Raw genomic sequence first — 12,676 nt, 5'->3', positions numbered from 1 at the left:
TTAAAATCTATTGATTATCAGTAATGTATTTCCTTTAGCATCAATTTTGTATGTTTTGTGTATGTATAACTTAAGTGCTAAGTGCTTGCTTCTTGATTTTCATTAACTGAAGTTTCCTTACTCAGTTCAAAACTTTTAAGTACATTAACATCATAGAAGTCATTTATGTGTTAGAATGTGGAATGTACCTGTCTTGTAGATAAATCAGGAAACATTATTAACATAGGTTTTATCTGTTTTAATTTGGAGGGCATAATTTTAATGTCTTTCCTAATGCTATTTATTACATTTATCCATATTTTAAAAATATGGAGGCTTACCATGTCCACCGCTTGTGCTGAAATTTATTCAGGTATCTGCTTTAGTATCTTTCTCATAACTTTATTATTCCAGTTAAGTCAGCAATAATAGCTGCTACAGAAAAAGATAAACAAATCTATTACATTCAAACATCTAGTAAATGTGTCTTCACACAGCTAATAATGAGCAAACTGAAGATTTCTACTTGCTATACTTAATGACATTACTTACGACCTTAATCCCATTAATCTTTCTCTGTTGTGGGTGTTTTGTTTGCTTGCTTGTTTGTTTTGTTTGTTTGTTTTAATTGTTGTTTTATTCAACAATTATGGGTGTGATAATGCCAGTTTGTTAGAAAGAAATAAAAATTAAGCATGGTTAAAGATGTATCACACAGCAGGTTTCCAATGCTTATTGGTGCTGTAGCAGTGCAAGCAGCATTTAATTACCATGTTCATCTTAAAAAGCCTGTGACCATAACCTTACAAAGGATAATTTAGCTGGAATTATTAAAAAATATCCTATCTGTCTTTAAGTTCATAGATTTCCATTTACAAAAACATCTCTTGGAAGTGCTTTGTTTTGTACTTTTTATTAGCACTGCATCAAAAATATATATGTCAGTATGAGTTTTTCCATCAATTTTGTTTGTAAGTGTGGTCTTGATGTGGAGAAATATGAACCCAGCTTGGTACAGGTTTTTCCTTCTCCTAGTTTGTTGTTTGTTTGTTTGTTTGTTTTTGTTTGTTTGTTTTTATTTTCTTTCTTTCTTTTCTTTTTCTTTTATCCCTTCCTATATTATGTTTTATATAGTTACGCCTTGTTCATTTCTAAATGCCACAGGTTAAGTAAACGTTGTGCATCTCTTATATTGTTTTGATAGATAGATAAATTAACATTAAGTAACGGGACAAAATTCAAGCATGATTATCAGAAGTAATTGTTTAGACAGTTTTTGTTTTCTGCCCTGTTCTGTTCAGTAGAGGATCTGAATCGGTTTAAAAATAATGTTACTGATGGCTGGCATCCTTAAACATCGAATGCTCTTTGATTATGATCCATGCATAAAATAATAGTTTATTGGGTTTTCCATTTGTTTTGAATTTACTTATTTAAGGGTCTCCTACTGTATGTGTTTTTTATTCCAAATACCATGTACTTACCTTTTAAACTGTATTTTATTTTCATGCATTAATTTCCTCTTTTTTTTTTTTTTTTTCCAGCCAGTGAAAATGTAGTCATCAATCAATTATTCCAGTCCAAGCTGACACAAACTGGATCACTTGTTCCTCCGTATCATTCCCTTAAAATCAAAGGGTGTAAAGCCGCTTTGCTGAGTAAAAATACATCCGTACCCTCTGCAAGTGGAGAAGCAAAGAAATATATTGAGCTCAGCAAGGTAGGAATTTAGAAATCCTTCTGTTCTTTCTTTTTTGCAGATTTTTCTGGTACTTTCTTATTTCTGAAAGCTCTGTGTTCTTCTTGGTTCTCTGTAGTCATTAAACAATTAAAATAATCTAGTTCCAAATATCAACACTAGAGCAATAATGAGAATTAACAGGTAGCCCATACGGACACTTTCTTGGACTTTCTGAGCCAGGAGATTGTACAAGATGATGAGGTCCCTTGAAGCCTGAATCATTCCATGATTCTGTGGTTCAAGGGCTTAGCAATAGATACAGTATTATTTATTTTATGGCTATAATTTTTTTTTTTGCCTCCTTGATTATGATTAGTTAAGTCAATTAAGGAGGAAGCTAAAAATTAAACCTCAGTGGTTTTATTATATTAAACAGACTTTTTTGGTTTGTAAAAGACAGTTTGTATGGTTTTGTATGAAGATGAATGCTGTATATTTATTAAAAGATTGCTATTTTATATGGTTACTTGCACATAAATTTTCCCAGTTGGTTTCAAATCAAATCAAACTTTCGCATGTTAGAATTTGCCTCTTTTTCTTTGCTAGCTGTCAACCCTAAAAGTTTAAAAAGTTTAAAAAAAAAAAACAAACAAAAACTTTGGGAGGCTATCAAAAAGTAATTGTTAATGTCCCATGGAACATTTCTGATTTAAGGAGAAATCACATTATTTGCTGTGTTCATTCTTGGTGGAGTTTTGGAATTCACCCTTATAGAAAAGCAGCAAGCAGTTCTCTCAGTGTATCAGCTGCCTTGCCAGGCTTCTTGAAACTTACAACTTTATTTTTGGCTTACAGCTGCACAAAATTGATTCTGCCATGGGATTAAGGAGCCTGCTCTCATGTGTCTTTGTGGAGGGCTTTATGCAAGTACATCCACAGAAGAGCAATGGGAGCTTCCTTTTAGCCCTACTGCTGATAGTAGCATAATTCCTGTCTACTGTTCTTGTCAGTAATCTTAGTGGAAAAAACTTAAGTTGAAGTCAATGGTGTTGGTTTAAGGATATATTTAGCAAACAGCTGAGGCATCACTAGGTGCCTTTAGGTGCCTTTCTACTATAGTAACGGCTTCCTAAAGGAAGCTTCCTAAGCACGTGAAAAAGATCTTAGTCCCATACATGGAAGGAAGCATGAAAGGCATGTCTAAGTTAGAAGCCTAATCAAGCCAGGGGGAAACACCACACAGCTGGGATCTCTGAAACTATGAGGCTTTTCACCAGTCCAGAATAGCTTTTAACCTGGATTTACTCTCTTGAGAGAGAGAGAGAGAGAGAGAGAGAGAGAGAGAGAGAAAGAACATACTCAATTTCCTTTGGGAAGCATGCTAAATTAAGTCAGATCTTCTAGGTTCAGTGAAAAAGATCTAAACTGTTAGGTATTAGATGGAAGGTGGGAAGAACTCCATCCTTCATCTGCCCACAGAAGGAAAGTTTGCTTAGTTTCTCAAAGGTAAGCTTTAAGAAAAGCTGTGCAGGTGAGAAAGAACATTGCTCAATTTGTAGATACTAAGTTGGCCTAATTTGAGAAAGGTATTGTGCTGTCCTGCAGGACTGAAGCAGTATCTAAGGTATTTAGGTATCTAATCTGTTCCAGTGACCAAAAAAAAAAAAAAAAAAAAGCCTATTGTTATTTTCGAATAGGCAACTGATGCAGGAACTGGAAGACTGGAAGTAGGTAAGTGCTTATATTCTTTTGTGGATCAAGTCCACATCTATAAGTGTGCTGTATCTCATAATTTCTTCCCTTTTCCAGTATAGCCTTGAAAATCCACTGTGGTAAGCTAGAACAATGTTGTTTTGTTGTTCTTATTGTTATTGTAATTTCAAATGCAATGTAAGAGGCATTTTTTATCAGCTGAGAATTAAAATGACTACATTTTGGAAAATCATAACCACTGCATTTTTATTGGAGTTTATCCTGAAGGTAAAGGCAACAAAGGGAAAAAAATGAAATGAGGGGAAGAAAAAGGAAGAGGGACGTTACGGGAAGAATCATCAACCAGAAAGAATGCCTTTTCTATTATAGCTGAAATCTGAGGCTGATGCATATGGTACATCATATGATGTGTGTTACAATTCAGAGGTTTCTGTGTTACGGTGTATGGTTTATCTAGACTCCACTGTATCAAGGGAAGAGAAGCAGATGCTTTCAGATGTCACACAAGAGTTGGTTATGATTCCCCTCCCCTATTAGCTTCTCATCTCTAGTACTAGCTATTTGCTAGCCAATATGATTATAGATTTCTCTGTATTTCACCATATATTTACCATTAGACCTCTTCATAGGTGACTTTTTCATTGATTCAGAGCAAGTTGTCACAGGTAAGGACAGTCTACCTCTTTGAACTCACCACTCCACTTGTAGTAGGGTCCAAGAGAACAGTTCATCCATCCCAAAATAGACATGAACAGGCCAGAAGTCTGGAGCACATAAGGCGTCGTAGGAGTGAGAAGCTGCCAGATCAGGTCTCTGTGACTTGTGAAGGCTGTGTGTCCCTTTCAAATAAAAGAGAAAATATTTTCATTGATACTCTCACAACTCTCTTTTGCTCACATCAGCTCTTGCACCCTTGTTTTTCTGTAATTTATTCCAAATCTATACTGTTGCCTTCTCCTCCCCACCTCCTTCCTTTGGAAGAATCAGTGGGCTTTGCAGTTCATATAGCAGAAGTTTAGTCACACAAATGCAGGTCACAAACAAAAGGCTCTTCTCTTCATTGGCTTCGCATTGTTTCTTTTTATGATCACTTTGCTTCATTGACTGTTATTTTAAGAGTTCACTTGTTGCAGAACTTCTGGTATGTCTTTGGTTAAAGACATACCTGGTTAAAGCTTTAATATGTTGTGCTGGTAAAGAGACTTTTTAGGAGGCTTTGGCTTCTTACACCTCTTTCCCATGGAAAGAGTATGCAATGCAGGACACCAGGCAGGAAATTTAACATCCAAAGCTTTGTTCCTGTCTCTTTCCCTAACTCAGCAAATGGTCTAGAACTAGTGACTTAATGCAATCACCCATTCCTCCTAAAAAATCATCTGCCAAGCAAAGATAACTCTATTTTAGTTATATTCCTAAAGCATTTTGTAAACTTTAACTGAGAAATATCATAGTGGTTCTTTTTATGAGAAGACATGGATCAAGCAGCTCTCTTTTACTTTTCTGTTTTGTAGTTTGGGATGAATTTGCCTTTAAAATTTTATTACATCCTAGTAAGTGAGATTTAAAATAAAAAAGAGCTCCAAAATCTAGTATAGTGAGTAGAGAATTGCTAACACTGCAATATTTTTAATGGAGATTGGCCTGGAAGGGCCAAACTGAGGAAATGTACAGTTTTTAAATGCAACTGGAAAAAGACAGGAGTAGGCCAGAACATGCTGAGCTGATAGAAAGGGAGTTTTATGGAGTAAGTGGACTCAAGAAAGGCAATGAAAAAAAGTGAAAGGTGAAAAGGCTGTCATTGATGCAGAGGTTTGAATCTAAGAGCTTGGCCACATCCTAGAACACGATAGTTTTACCAGCATTTCTGTAGCAGCTTTAACAAAAAAGATGCTTTTACCACTTTTAGGAGGCTTATTGACATTTTAGTCTGAAAGATACGAAGTAGAAAAGTAAAAAAAGAAATTTGTTCCCCATTCTGAGCACTGAGGTATGGGAAGGATAACATTGGTTCTAACATAATATAAATCTATTGATAATTTATGGCTAAAATGGGTGAAAACTGTTTGAAAAAAAGCTGAACTGCCTTCACTTGTATAGGAAGAAAAGAGAAGGTTTTAAAATATTAATATTGTTGTTTTGACTTCAATATTTTTTAATGAACTGTGTTTATGTTTAGTCACTTAAGCATCTGACAAAGACATGAGGAAGCTTTTCAGGGAGTTAGAGAATTGTGCTACTAATACACAGACAGTATGGGATATTAACTGTACAAGTCCTGCTTCTACAGTAAAATTACAAATCATATTGCCTTGCCCAGTTATTTAAAAAAGTGATTTTATCATTACAATGAAATACAACTTCTTTTGAAATCAGAAGTTTCTTGCCAATCATAGCTCCACAGACACTTGAGGGTATTTATCCACTTTCCCAATTCTTTCTGAAAATCAAATCATTGTCTATGACATATTATTTGTGTAAATGTTTGCGTTTGTTATCAAATTGTGTAACAATGAAAATGAATGGTTCCTGCCCATTCTGAGATAAAGATACCATGTGTATGCTTTTCTCCCCCACAGCTGTTGAAAAAGAAAGGGACATCCTCATTTCTTCAGAGACTGGAGAGAGGGGGGCCAACAACTGTGGCAATACAACTCAGGGTTAGTGAATGTTTTCTGCACAGATATATATTAAAAATAAATAAATAAATAAAAGTTTTAAAGGCAGAATTAGTCTCTACAGATTGCAATTGCAGAAAAATCACGTTCTTGTGTAAGCCACTTGCATGGCCAGGTTGTATCTTTTGAGAAAATGATGTTAAATGATGTTAGGAATAATGTATGTGTTGTGCAATTGCTTTTCCAGCACAATAACAGCTGATAACTGTTTTTTGTTTTTTTTTTTTTCTTTTTTTCCACAGAAATCACTCACAGATATTATAGGGAAGCTGCAGAATTGCACACCACATTCAGTTCATTGTATAAAGCCTAATAACTCCAAGTTGCCAGATACTTTTGACAATTTTTATGTGTCTGCTCAACTGCAGTATATTGGTGTCCTAGACATGGTTAAAATCATACGACACGGATATCCCATACGTCTCTCTTTCACAGACTTCTTGTCAAGGTAAATTCTTTTTAGTTTCATAAAATCTTTTTCTCACCTACAGTACAAAGTATTTTGTCATGCTCTAGTAGTGCTTGCAGTGTTGTTTTGTTTATGAGCCTTTCAGACTTAACAGAAAAATCATGTCTTCTAGCAATGGGTGTAGGGTTGTTACTTGCAATGGAAGGAATCATGAACTTTGTGGAAATATTTTTATAAATATCATCAGGAAAATGTGTTCAATGTACAAAAGAGAACTTCATTAAGTAGTTACTTTTTATAATTTATACTATTGATATGATTTACAAAATACAAAATATTGCATGTTGTCCCTAGGTAATTAAAAAAGAGAAGTAGAAATAGTCTCATTTTTATCAGTTTATCATTGTAGGTGTCATGGATTCAGAATTTGTATTTAGTATGCTAGGATTTGCATCTACATATTGATGAGTTATTAATGCTCATACTACAACTCCATTTTTATTATTGTTGTTAAAAAATAGTGAAATTTTTAATTAATTTGAAATGAATGAAAGATTTATACCACTGTTTCTGGGTGAAGAAAAACTCTTTTCCCCTGTCCATATTTCAGTTATTTGATTTTTCCTCTCTTACATTTTCAAATGCTTCAGCAAAGAAAGAGCACCATCTTGTCCAATATGAGGTTAGAAACCTTCTGCACACAGAATCACAGAATGGCTTGGGTTGGAAGGAACCTGGAAGATCACCTAGTTCCACCCCTCCCCACTATGGTTACTCACCTCCCACCAGACCAGGTTACTCAAAGCCTCATCAAACGTGATCTTGAACACTTACAGGGATGGGGCAACCTGCTCCAGTGCTTCACCACCCTCAGAGTAAAGAATTCCTTCCTAATATTTAATCTAAAGAGATCTTCTTTTAGTTTAAAGCCATTACCCTTTGTCCTATTACTGTAATCCTTCATAAAAAGTTCCTCTCTTGCCTTCTTGTAGGCCACCTGGAAGGCCACTGTAAGGTCTCCCTGGAGCCTTCTCTTCTCCAGGCTGAACAACCCCAACTCTTTCAGCTTGTCTCCATAGGAGAGGTGCTCCAGCCCTTTGATCATTCTTGTGGCCCTGCTCTGGACTCACTCCAACAGGTCCATGTCCTTCTTATACTGGGGGCACCAGAGCTGAATGCAGCATTACAGCTTGGGTCTGACAAGAGCAGAATAGAGGAAGAGAATCAACTCCTTCCAGCTGCTGGTCACAATTCCTTTGATGCAGCCTGGAACACGGTTGGCTTTCTGAGTTGCAGGCACACATTGCTGGATCACATTAAGTTTTTCATTAAGCCACACCCCCAACTCCTCCTCAAGGCTACTGTCACGTTTCACAGACATGTTGATCCTATCTGAAATGATTTAGTCTTTCCATGGCTTGCCCAAAGAGTCAAAGGAATTACTTCCCATTACTTTGGGGACAGAAGCACAGAAGGAAACAGAATAATGCAGAGGGAGAAAGAAGAAATAGGGATGCTTCTCTTAATTCAGTGATGGATGCACCTGAGCATGGTGAAATTGGCATATACCTTAATTTTTCCTTGAATGCTTTATAAGAAATGGAAATTTAAATCTTTTTTTTTTTTTTTTTTTTTGCTTTATTCTGTCATTCTGTTCTGTGTTCTTGTTTGTAAATACTGAACAGCAGTAAGGGCTCTTGATTTTCATTGCAGATTTTATCTTTTGAAGGAGAGGGCTTCCTCCCCATTTGAGTCATGTTAACTAGCAATTTGATTGTGTGGCCTCAAGTGGGTGGAAACTAGGCCTACAAATGTAAAACACAAGAGGGCCCATTGTCCTAATACAGGTAATAAATATAACCCTAGGAACTACCAATCCAAGAATGATTTTAACCAAAGAAAAACAAGTAGGAAAATGTGTCCCCAGATTGGTGCCTGTGGGAGGTTTACCTATAACTATAAGAGTTTCACATTCAAGTTTCTGTCTTGACATCCTTTTGATGGGCTGAGTTTCAGTGAACGTGTCTCTGTGGTTCAACAGCATGGCTTAGCTCAGCTGCAAAGTGTTTTATGTTAGTGATGCGAGGAAATCTTGTTTTTCTGGAGCTGAATGTACTATGCAGTTCTCCTGGGTTTACCTGGCCTGAGAAGTAAGGGATATTAATGGTGGGTCTGAAGGCACTGTATAAAATCAAAGAGGATTTGTGGCACAGATCCCAGCCTGAATTCCCAGATGATAATGAACTGCTACCCTTCCCCACCTTCCTTGCAGTTTTTATCCATTTACTTTTAGGGTCTTCCTTATCATTATCAATAGTGTGGTCAGAGTTTAAAAAAATAATCAATGACAAATTTAAAAATCTTTTTTTTATTATTTTATAATAAAAAGACAATGTTTGAACTAGCAGTCTTTGTGGTGAAGGGGTAGAATATCAGAAAAACTGGATAGTCCGTCAGTAATACAGACAGTACCATTGCTTTCTTAATCTGATGAATTTGAATACATTTCTATTCATTAGGGATTAATATGTCTGGTCTCTAGCATATATTTAAGAGTCACACTTGAACTCTACGATGGCTAAAGAAAGACAGTAGCTAAGGAAAGGTCATATTCTGCAAGAGCACTTCTTCCTGGGCTACAACACTTGATCATTATTTCTATTGCTCTTTTTGGTTTTACCAGTTCTTCTTATGTATTATCAAAGTAAAAGTTGACAGCTGCTAGGTGAACCCCTCAATCACCAAGGTGCGTTGATCAGAAGGAAATCTTGTGGAAATTCTGGTTCTTAAGTGGAAGCTGTGACAGTTACTGTCAATGAATATATAATAAAAATGGGAATTAATAAGGTCAGATGCTATTAAATACTGTAAAAACTGGCAGCACCAATATAATCATAAAATGATATATGTTATTTTAGAGGATTTGCCAACTCCAGCTGCAGTGTTTCTGCTGAATTTGCCTGCAGTGTTGGCTCAGCTTCTAGAGCTCTCTGAGTAGAGAGTCAGAAATCAGTCTTTACCTTATCTTTAAAATAAAAAGCCTTGAATAACATGCATTTTGAACTCTTGGAAAACTTTGCCCTTGTCTTTTGCATTAATATCTTAAGATTCTATTCTTCATACTCTAGATTTTGAAATTACTTTTAAAGATGCAGTGTTGTAAAGAGTTCAGAATTTCCAATTAGCAGTCAAAATTATGTGCATAGGTAAACTATTCTCAAATATCCTTTTACTGGAAGAAAGAATATAATAAAATAATGATAGAATTAGGAACTGTTCACACAACTTCCTCAGTGCTCTAATGTTTTTCTCAAATTCCTGCACAAATATCAAAAAGGATCGTAATTCAAAGATGGAAGGCATTCTTCTGTCCTCTGTGTCAAAATCAAACAGGTAGGTCTAAGGTGTATGCCACCCCATATGTAGTCAACAAGGAGAAATAAGTACTGCTACAGCACCACCTGGCATAAGCATCCAAGTCGAAGGAATGACTGTCTGCAGATGGCTGTTGCTTTCCAGCATTCAGTATTTTGATATCTGACCTAAAGTGAGGTTAATTCTACCTAAGATAGCCAGTGGGGACTTCAGTAGGAACACAGTAATTTTTTGTTATTAATATTTTGTTAAATGGCAAAAAAAAAAAAAAAAAAAGAGTTACCTACTATGTGTTCTACAATCAGTGTAGAACAATAAGGCTCAGAAACTCTGTGGGGCACAGACAGAGCCTGGTTGTACATGTTTAATATCTAGGACTTAATCTCTTTGCATCAATTAATAAAATGGATCCTGGCTGACTTCCGTGTCATTCACCTCACTTGGTTGCCAAAGAAGACATGTAAAAGCCATTTGGAATATAAATTTTTAAAAATAATGATAGTGATCAAGGACCCATCCTAAGTAATGAGCTGAGCTTATATTTCTTGCTCAGTGAAGTATAATACAGCTGTTCAGGCATGGTCAGGTAAAAAAGAGGCAATAAAGTGCTCTGTTTTATTAATTCTGAACAATTTTATTTTGGTAGCATCCTCTTCAAATGACTTTGTCTACCATTAATGTAAATTGGATTAGAAATCAAAATGATTTTTTCCTCTTTTTTTCTTTAATGTGGTTCAGTAAGTTTCCAAACTGTACCCAGTGCTTTGCCCTGCCTGTGCTTTTGTGTCCTGGGTTGATGGAAAGTTTATGAACCATCTTCTGCCTTAGAGATTGAGGTACGTGTGTCACACATAGGTCTTGCGTCTGGAATCCTGCTTAGCAGTGGAGACTGCGAGGTCCTTGCACAGGTCCTGAAATAATACATCTGCGTTAGCCTTCCCTGCCTGTTTGCAACACATCTTCAGGGCTGTTGGACCCCAGGATAATCTCTGTGGGTTATGTGAACAGGTATTACTTCCAGCCTTTCACTTAATCACTTAATAACTGATGAGTACTGCTGGATTTCTATGACCAAAAAAAAAAAAAAAAAAAAAAATATTGTTCAGAAAGACCAAATAATTGTCTACTAGTATGATGTCCCTCGTCATTATTTCAGCACTTTTTGAGTGTTTCTTGAAATTTCACAAATATCTCTCTAGTTTCCGACTGTCTTTTCTGGTTTTAACACTTTCAATTCAGTCTTGTCTTTTCCATCATGGAACTCCTTTTCTATCTTCAACTGATGCTCAAGGAAAAGCAGAAAATTTCATGTCAAAGAGAGTGTATAGGCTATATGTAGAGACATCTGTTACAGTATTATTGCAAGAAGAGATAAATCTCTAGAATGGAAATTCACCATTTCCAGTTCTCTCATTAAAATGGCTTAAATTGAATTAATCTATTCTTCAGTTGTACCTATATTCATGCAGTCAAGTAGCTTAGATTATAAACAGTTGTTTGTATTGATAAGACAAAATCATGTGAAGATTCAAAGGCACAATGTTAGACGTTCCTCTTCCTCCTCCTACTTCCTTTTATTTCTCCTCTTCCTTCTTCTTTTCATAGGCTAATCTTATTCTCTATGTACAGAATATGTTAAAATATCTAAATTATAATATGTAAGCCACATAGAATCAGTTAAAATAATAAAAAAATCTTAAAGATTTTAATGTCTTGAAAATAGAACATTAAAAAGAGTTAGCATTCTATTTTTTGTTTTGTTTTGTTTTAAAGTAACTTTTAAAAAGGACCACCTTTTTAAAGATTTCCTATTTTCTCAGTAGGAAATATTAGGAATGAACATACAGAACACAATTATAATAGATTCTTATGGTAATAATAGCAGTGAGGGTAAAAAAAAAAAAAAAAAAAATATTTCTGAAGCCTGTTCTATTTACAGGTTTTATTCTGATTTCAGTATGAAGTTCCTAGAAGTTACACTTAACTGCAGATCCTGAAATCTGCAGTTTTACTCAGGACGGCATTAATTGATACCAAAATGCTTTAATAGTGAACTTCAGTAGAAGATCAAAAATGGCTGCAGAGCACTTAAGGGTTACTAAGTCATCCAGACAGTTGGCTTTGCTGGGAGATCATTCTGAAGAAGTACATTTTTCCTTGGAAAGTTTATGCTCATAGTAATATCATTGCTTTATCTAGTAAAGTCTGTTCTTTTGCAGCTGTCACAAAGCTATTACACTATTACAAGTTTTTAATCAAATTTGTACTATTAGCTGATGCTATATTGCACAGATTTGTTGTTTGTGACTGTGGATTTATTGTAGGACTCATCATTGCATATCTGAATTCTCTTTGTTCAGAAGCTTTTTGGTGTTTAGTTCTTTCTCTGTATTTCCTCTTTCTTTTTGTCCCCTTAGAGCAGGGAAGTTATAATATTTTATAATATATCAGTAGTGAATTACAAAACTGCATCAAAGCATTTCAGAGTCTCATGAGCAAATTAGGCAAAGCTTTAGCTTGAATGATGTACTGAGTAAATTGCAAAGTGGTAGGTCATCACACTGACTGGCCCTTTTAGCTTTATTGTCTGCTATACAATAATATCATCAGTTTTCTCATAGAGCAGTGCATTGATATGCACTATAATACTTTAAATTCTTGCAATGACTACAAGATATAGTCTTACTGCTGTTAAAAAGCAATATTGAATTAAAGTAGATGCAATGCTACCAATTTATTCCAAATGACAATCTCATCATTGCATTGTTTGTTGCTTCAGACATAAAACTGGAAGTGATATTTTTGACCAGTATAATAAATAGGACAATAATTTTTGTTTGTCTT

General features: G+C 35.3%; 1 protein-coding gene across 1 annotated transcript in view; it reads left to right on the top strand.

The window, feature by feature from the left end:
• The window catches only part of MYO16 (myosin XVI), a 283,087-nt gene that overhangs the window by 193,832 nt on the left and 76,579 nt on the right, over positions 1–12,676 (top strand). The window contains exons 24-26 of the mRNA XM_084292547.1: positions 1,524–1,699; positions 5,950–6,030; positions 6,291–6,496. Of these exons, the coding sequence (XP_084148673.1) occupies positions 1,524–1,699; positions 5,950–6,030; positions 6,291–6,496 (463 nt within the window). The remainder of the gene's footprint in view (positions 1–1,523; positions 1,700–5,949; positions 6,031–6,290; positions 6,497–12,676) is intronic.

The sequence above is a fragment of the Netta rufina genome, assembly GCF_964035555.1.
Source record: "Netta rufina genome assembly, chromosome: 1".
Taxonomy (NCBI): domain Eukaryota; kingdom Metazoa; phylum Chordata; class Aves; order Anseriformes; family Anatidae; genus Netta; species Netta rufina.
Note: the sequence above shows the minus strand (reverse complement) of the source record. Positions and strands in the feature narration are given on the sequence as shown.